An 8521-nucleotide genomic window follows, 5' to 3' on the forward strand; every position below is an offset into this window, starting at 1 on the left:
CACTCCTACTCTTCTCTGAAGAATCCTCCTGGGCAGCTGGGATGGTCCCCGCTGGGACATTGTGCGCTCCCCACCCCCAGCAAGCAGCCCTCAGTATCTGCTACACCGAAGGACTTGGGCTGCCCGTCTCGCCACTGTGTGACACTTCAGGGCTCTCCAGGCATCAGGCGCTGGACTCCGGGCTCCGCTCCCTACCCCCATCCTCACTCCTCAGAGAGCAGAGTCATAGGCAGCACCCCCACCAACACCACAACACCCCCACCCCACCCCCGGCTGGGCCCTGCTGCGCTTGGGGGAGGGACCCTCACTTGGCTCTTGCCCTCCAGCCGCAGGTGTATGCCCCGCCCCGGGCCACCGACCGCCTGGCTGTGCCCGCCTTCGCCCAGCGGGACCGTTTCCACCGCTTCCAGCCCACCTACCCGTACCTGCAGCACGAGATCGATCTGCCGCCCACCATCTCGCTGTCGGACGGGGAGGAGCCCCCGCCCTACCAGGGCCCCTGCACGCTCCAGCTGCGGGACCCCGAGCAGCAGCTGGAGCTGAACCGGGAGTCGGTGCGCGCACCCCCGAACAGAACCATCTTCGACAGCGACCTGATGGAAAGTGCCATGCTGGGCGGCCCCTGCCCCCCCAGCAGTAACTCGGGCATCAGCGCCACGTGCTACGGGGGCGGTGGGCGCATGGAGGGACCGCCCCCCACCTACAGCGAGGTCATCGGCCACTACCCCGGCGCCTCCACCTTCCAGCACCAGCAGAGCAGCGGGCCGGCCTCCTTGCTGGAGGGCACCCGGCTGCACCCCGCACACATCGCCCCCCTGGAGAGCACAGCGGCCTGGAGCAAAGAGAAGGATAAACAGAAGGGACACCCCCTCTAGGAGTCCCGAGGGCGGGCCGGGGCCGCAGTAGGTAAAACCGCAAATCACTCCGCACTTCTTGAAAGAAAAGAGAGAGGAGGCCGGGGCGACACACAGAAAATGCGACGCGTAACCATCCTCCTCCCCCCTCCCCCACCTCTCTGTGTATAAATATTTACGTGTTCTGTCTGGTCTGAATGCACAAGCTAAGAAAGCTTGCAAAAAAAAAAAAAGCAAAAAAAAAAAAAACACACCCCACGTTTCTTTGTTGAGCTGTGTCTTGAAGGCAAAAGAAAAAAAAATATTCTACACTAGTCTTTTCTGTTTCTAGTTGAGCTGCGTGCGTGAATGCTTACTTTCTTTTGTTTGTTTATGATGATTTCACTTAACTTTAAAGACATATTTGCACAAAACCTTTGTTTAAAGATCTGCAATATTATATATATAAATATATATAAAATAAGAGAAACTGTATGTGCGAGGGCAGGAGTATTTTTGTATTAGAAGAGGCCTATTACAAAAAAAAAGTTGTTTTCTGAACTAGGAGAGAAAAAAAAATGGCAATTTTTGAGTGCCAACTGAGAAAGTGTGTATTACCTTGTAAAGAAAAAAAAAACTACAAAGCAGGGGTTTAGAGTTATTTATATAAATGTTGAGCTTTTGCACTATTTTTTAATATAAATATGTCAGTGCTTGTTCGATGGAAACTTCTATCCACGTGTGTCAAGACTTTTAAGGGAGAAATGTCGGGATTTCCCAGTCGACTTCAGGCAGAGCGTGGGCTCCACGCTGGGCTGGAGAGAGGCTTCCCAGGGCTGACCTCCTGCACAGTGGAAGCTTTCATCTAGTGATAGGTTATTACCTCGGTCTACATTCCCTCCTGAAGGAGACGTGTTTAGCCCTCCTCTGGGCCACGACAGCCTTTGGATCGCAAATGAAATAGGAAAAGTTAACTTCAGGCCCCAAGTTCCAGGAAGGTGGGCTTTGCTCTTCCCGAAATGAAGATTAACTGTTACTGAAGGAATCTTAGTTTGTTTGTTTTTTTTCTCTCTTCTTTTTTGAACCATGAAGGTCCCCATAGGAAGGGGCTCGCCAAGGTGCTCCCTGCCTGCATCGCCAGGGCCCTGCCAGAGGCAGTTAGGTGGCTCAGGCATGCCGGATACTTTGGCAGTTCAGTGGCCCCACACTGCGCCAGCTGAGGTGGGTGCAGCCTGCTGGCATGTAGGAAAGGCCCAAAGGACTAGCCGCGTGACCTCACCCCTGTCTTTATATCGGTTCTCACGTAACAGGCCCATAACCAGAAGACCAGAGACGAAAGAGCGGTATGCCCAGGTTTCTCCCAGGACACTGCGAAAGGGTGAAAACGAGAATAACCGTCAAACCAACACAGACTCAAGCTTTAGGATGTAGAAGCAGAATTCTTCCCCTTCTCCTCTCTTTTCGCATTTCATTCCCTTCCCCGTGGAAACCATCGTTTTTGGTGTCTTTGTGTGTCTGTGTTTTCACAAGCGTCTTTGTCAGACACAACTCTTGTTTACCAGGATTTTACCGCTTAGATATTGGTGGGACCCCTCGCTGGTGGCGTGCGTGTGTGCAGATGGAGATGATGGGGAGAGAGTTGAGCAAATGAGAGTCCTTCCTGCCACCAAGGACGGGCTCATATTCCATGGGGTGACGCCCCCGGCAAGAGAGTAGCCCCCCACCCCGCCCGCCCGTCCTGCAGAGGTGTCTCTTCATTTTCAACAGAATCCCAACTAGCCGGTTGACAGAAAAGGATAAGAGGCAATAACTATTGTTTTAAACAACCTTTTTTATTACTTGAAAAACTTGAGAACAGTTTTGAAGTTCTGACCATTTGAACTATTTCTATCATGTACCTTTTAAGAACATGGTGACCAATAGGTGACCGAGGTGTCTGAGTGCCTGCTCACCAGCCTGTCAGAAAGTTCTGGTCCCTTGAAAATAAAACCTGCCTCTCTGTGGGGTCTTCAGCCTAACCTCTGCCTCTCTCTCTCAAAGATTCTTTGTAAAGGTCATTCATGCAGAGACATCCCTAGAGTTTGTCCTGAAAGGTACAGGGACACATTTATAAAGTTTTTAAAAAAAACGTATCTTTCCTTTATGTGAAGCATCTCCCTAGTGCCTTACTGAGGAAGCGGTTGACCCTCCTGTCCTCAGGCAGCAGCGTTCCTGGACAGTGCCCCTACTCACCTGGGCCTGCCTTCCCACTCGTGGGCGACAGAGGTGACTGCTTTAAAAACACACCCATCACCCTCGTGCGTGTCCCACCCGCCCTCCCTCCACCCTGGCTGTGCCTCCCTTGGGCAGGCCACCCCTCCAGCCTCCTGTCTGTACTTAACTCCCATCTGGGTCAAAAAACCTAGATGCGGACCTTGTTATTAGCGTTAGATGAAGGCCAGACCGAGGTGTCCCCAAGGTCCCCCTGAGGTCCTTCCTCTTGAGCCAAAACTTGCATCTTGTTGCTGGGGTTGGGGGCGGGGGAGGTGTGGTCTGCATTTGCCAGATGGTCGACGAATTAGAAAAGGAAGCAGGGGAGGGGGTTACTGACTTCAGCTGGCTTGAGGGCAGAGCATCCCCCTCCTTGTGCCCCAGTATTGCAGTCCAGTCCTCAATGCCACAGCATCATGCCTGGGCTCCGTGCCCAGCAGACGACAGTTGCAGAAGTTCACGGTGGAGCAACTTGTCGGGGCCAGGGCACCTCCCAAGAAGACTACGGGTGTGTTTCTGCAGAGCTCTTGGTTTCCCTGCCGAACCCGGAGCCCTGAGGATACATCCTTCCTCTTGGTGTTGGCAGTCATGCTCTTATTCTTGAAAAGCCTTTGAGCATCCCTTGGGAGGGCCCCCTTTTCCAGGAGAAGGTGGAAGGGGAGGGGTGCTCGGCAGTGGCTGGTTGGAGGGGGACCAGGCTGGGCTCAGAGAAGGTGGCGGAGCTCAGCTTTTTCTACTCGCGTTATTTCCCTGTTTGTCCATCATCACGTTTCCTCTGGAGGAAAACTTTCCCCCGCAAAGCCCAGGTCTACACAGACGGCCTTAGCAGAGTGCACTCAGAGCCGTCCGCGTCCTCACGTTTTTGCCAGGAGCTGAAAGTGACTCCCCTCCACGTCTAGCGAACACCGGGGCAGGCTGAGGACCGAACCCATTCCCCTCCTTGTCTGTCTGCTCTGTGAGTTGTACGTTTCAGAGAATTTTTTTTTTCCCTACATGCAACACCAAGCTTCCAGATCCATAAAACATCCCGGTGATAAAGGAGAGAAAAATATTTTGTTCAGTTTGGTTTTCCGGAAACTGCACTTCAAATTTTGCTGTACTATAGAGCTCAGAAGGACCCGCTGCGCCCTCATTTGCCTGCCTGATTCCACGGTGGTTGTGCTGATGGCGACGCTTTTACGTTGCTCCCTTGGTGTTGGAACCGCTCTCTTTTACAGCCCCGTTTCCCGAGTTCTGTTCAAGTTACATGTGTGTAAACTCCGTGGCACGCTGGGTGCAGTGCCCACGTTGCTGCTGCGTAAGACTCTGTATTTGGATGCCAATCCACAGGCCTGATGAAATCGCTTGTTGTGTATCAGTAATCATTAGTGGCAATGATGACATTCTGAAAAGCTGCAATACTTATACAATAAATTTTACAATTCTTTGGAGCCAGGCTCTTCTGCTTTCTTGAACTGCGATGCTTTCCCCTGTCCCCTCTGCTGCCCTCAGCACCAAATCCTGGGTGCCTTTCGAGGGCAGGAAGCACATTCCTCGGAGCTGTTGTGTGGCCTTGAGCAATTCCATCAACCTCTCTGTTTTAGTTCAGGCAGCATTCAGGGCGCTCAGTGAAAGCACTTGCACAGGCAGGCATTGGGTCTCATGGGGGTAAAGAGTTTGCAAAACATTGTATATTTCCTCTTGGGGTATCATCTGCCAGGAAGTGATGAAAACTGATAAGGGATGCAAGAAACTGTCTCAGGTGGGGCTCTTCCCAGAGGTGTGTACTTGTGTGAAGATACGTATCAAGGTTGTGCTCCCAAGGGAGACAATGAAGGGAGTCAGGAAAAGGGCAGAGGGAGAAGTTGTGCAAGGAGGACTGTTTTAGGCAAAGCCCCAGCCTCAGGCTGATCTCCAGGGAATCTGTGGGAAGCTCTGAGATGCGTATCCATGCCCCCTCCCCCCAGGAGAGGCAGTCTCTCAGATGCCCTGGTTCTTCCTGCCTAAGAGAGGGGGCAGAAAGGGGTCCCCCAGGTCCCAGGGTGGCCCCCTGAAGACGTTTCCAGGTGCAGACCCTTAGCAGCCACTCGTGGAAGCAGGGATGACATGCCAGAGGGTCTGGGTGAGGCAGTGCCCACTACACTTACTGTTCTTATACTTCCCTGGTGGTGCAGATGGTAAAGAATCTGCCCACAATGTGGGTGGACCCAGGTTCGATTCCCTGGAGAAGGGAATGGCAACATGCTCCAGTATTCTTGCCTGGAAAATTCCATGGACAGAGGAGCCTGGCGCGCTATAGTCCATGGGGTTGCAAAGAGTCAGACACAACTGAGCAACTAACACTTTTCATGTCTGGTCAAAGTTGTTTTTCTTTTTTTCTAATCTGCCAAAACTGAGTTGATCTCCAGGGATGAACACTTTGGCCTCATTCCAGGGTTTTGTAATCTTCTGGGCCATAGAGCCCTATGATCAGAACACACCTCTGCCTTACCTGTTCCCCTTATCTAGTGAAGATAAGCCTCAGATTATAAAGAACTGGGGAGACACCAAGAGAGCTCATTACTCTCGGCTGGTGAGAGTGGGGACCACGGTGCTGTGCCCAGCCCAGCTCTGGAACCCAAGTGCCTCTCACTGGTGGCCACTCCCCTTGCTGACCCTCGGTCACCTGGTCTGCAGAATGGGTTAACAGCAGTGCTTGTGAGGCGGGGTCTGATTGGATAATGCCAAAGGGTGCCTGGCAGACGTTAAGTATTAGCCACTTATTAATAACAGGCTCTCTGGGACAGTTTTCATAATACTTAATATCCCTTGAAGTTTCTGGATTAGTTTTCAGGTCCCAAGCACACAGACAACACCACCTCCCCAAGCCGTAGTGTCAGAGGAGAGCTTGTCCCCCGCCTGAGAGGGGAGTCATGAGTTCTAACCAAAAAGATGACACCTCTCCCCACTTTGAGTTTAGCTAAAGCAGACATTGTTGTATTGGCCCAATAATGGCTGAAACCACTATAACTGTTCCTTACCGAAAGGCTTCCCAGGTGGCTCAGTGGTAAAGAATCTGCCTGCCACGCAGGAGACCTGGATTCGATCCCTGGGTCAGGAAGATCCCCTGGAGAAAGAAATGGCAACCCACTCCAATATTCTTGCCTGGAGAGACCCATGGACAAAAGAATAGGTCTACAGCCTATGGTGTCACAAAAGAATCGGACACAACAATACTTACTGAGCATCTACAAGCTGCCAAGCATGATGCTAGGATCTGAGTGAAGGGGGCAGCTCCACCTTGCACTCATTGCCCTTCGGCCCCTGCAAAAAGAAAAAGAAAAAAAAAAAAAAAGCATTTTCTGAGCCCTGCTGGGGCCTGCCAGTGCATCAGACCCAACCCTGAACTCAGTGAGACAGAGTCACAGCCTGGGATGGCTCAGTACAGTGAGGACAAGAAGACTGGGCTGTCTGGAGCCAGGAGAGGTTTATGAAGGCTGGATTTGGAGTTTAGGGACATGAGAAAGGAAGCCCAGGATGGTAGGGACCAAACCAGGTGACGGCATGAACAGAGGCAGCAAGGGGATTCACCAGGCAACGTGACGCCTTGGAAGGGGGGAGGCTGAGCAGGGGCAGGGTGGAAGTGGGGGCACAGAGAAATCCGGCAGGGTTAGCAACACCAGGTGGACCACGTGACCAAGAGAGGCGTGAAAGTTTCATTCAGAGACAATCTGATTAGCAGATATTTCACACCTTCCGTGAGCCAGGGACACTGGGTGACAAGACACATCCTGCCCTCTGCAGCCCCAAGGCTGGTGTGTGCTGCAAGAAACAGGAGGAGCCCCTCCCTGGCCTCCAGCAGGTCTCACATTGACTTGGGATGGGGCGGGGGCAGGCAATGGGCCCTCCTGGAGACTGGAGCCTTAGCAGTTACCTAAAAATCAAGTCAACTGGTCACCTCATCACCCACCATCCTCATGACCCAAAAAGCAAAGTCGCTCAGTCGTGTCTGACTCTTTGCGACCCCATGGACTGTAGCTCACCAGGCTCCTCTGTCCATGGGATGGTCCAGGCAAGAATACTGGAGTGGGTTGCCGTTTCCTTCTCCAGGGGATCTTCCTGACCCAGGGATCAAACCCAGATCTCCCGCATTGCAGGCAGACACTTTACCCTCTGAGCCACCAGGGAAGCCGCATAACCCAAAGCCAGTGCCTTCTACCCTACTATGATCCATGGATCAAATCCCCATCTGCCTGGTTTTGTAATAACATTTTATTGGCACACAGTCATATCAGTCTAGTTATGTATCATCTATGGCTGCTTTTGTGCAATAATGAAAAAATTGACGAGTTGCTACAGAGACTAAATGGTCCACAGTGCCTAAAATATTTACTATTTGGCCCATTACAGGAAAGTTTTCAGTCTCTGCTTTAGAACATCACATGGCTGCAGCTCCAGGCATCACACTCAAAGGTAAAAAAGAATCCCATTCTTCTTTGCATCTTATTAAAAAACATAAAGCTAAACATAAGCCTTATTTTTATAACACTTTTATGTTGATGGAAAAACTGATAAAATAGTAGAGTTTCCATACATCCAGCTTCACCTATTATTAACATCTTGTACCAACGTGGTGTATTTGCTACAGTTATTAATGAATGTTGATATACTATCATTAACTAAAGTCTAAACTTCATTCAGATTTCCTTAGCTTTTCCATACCATGCTTTTCCTGGTCCAGGATTCCACCCGGGGCACCGCATGACTTTTACTCATCATGTCTCCTCAGGCTCCTCGTGGCTGTGACAGTGCCTCAGACTGTCCTTGTTTTTGAGGACCTTGTCAGTTTGGAGTGCTAGTCAGGTATTTTGTAGGATGTCTGATGTATCAGAATTTGACTGATGTTTTTCTCATGGTTTAGACTGGGGTGATGGTTTTTTGGGGGGAGGAAGACTCCAGAGGTAAAGTGCCCTTCTCATCACATCCTATCAAGGGTCACACATTTTCAAAGAAATGGTACTTAGGTCAGCACCATTTCCCCCAACCCCTTGGTCACACATTTCCAAAGATACTCAGGTCAGCACCATTTCCCCAAACCCATTTCCCTGAAGCTGTGACACACATTTTCAGATAGTTACATTGTCTTGCTGCATTCTTCCATCCTGAGATCCTCTGACCTCCTAAATGCTTTTTTAATTCACGTACCTCAAGATTCATTCTTTCTATTATTGTCAAGTTTTGATACATGCATGGTGTCATGTATCCACCAGTACAGTATCATACACAAGAGATTCACTGTATTGAAAAATTCCCCTAGGCTTCTTTGACCTGTTCCACCACCCACCCCCCAAGGTCCTGCAGACATGGGTTGTTTTATGAACCTGAATCCTAGTTTCCTCTGGGAAACAGGCCTGGGCAGTGAGTCAGTGAGTCCTGTCCCCTCACTGAGAACCCCCCTTATCATCTGTAACAGGTGAAGT

The 8521-nt window shown here is 50.8% G+C and overlaps 1 protein-coding gene across 2 annotated transcripts in view; it reads left to right on the plus strand.

Moving 5' to 3' along the window:
- Positions 1-4513, plus strand: part of PMEPA1 (prostate transmembrane protein, androgen induced 1) — a 57349-nt gene extending 52836 nt beyond the window's left edge. For both annotated transcript variants that reach the window (XM_043480471.1, XM_043480470.1), the window contains exon 4: positions 327-4513. In XM_043480471.1, the coding sequence (XP_043336406.1) occupies positions 327-875 (549 nt within the window). In that variant the 3' untranslated portion in view covers positions 876-4513. The remainder of the gene's footprint in view (positions 1-326) is intronic.
- Positions 4514-8521: the final 4008 nt, after the last annotated feature.

Source organism: Cervus canadensis, chromosome 10 (genome assembly GCF_019320065.1).
Source record: "Cervus canadensis isolate Bull #8, Minnesota chromosome 10, ASM1932006v1, whole genome shotgun sequence".
Lineage (NCBI taxonomy): Eukaryota > Metazoa > Chordata > Mammalia > Artiodactyla > Cervidae > Cervus > Cervus canadensis.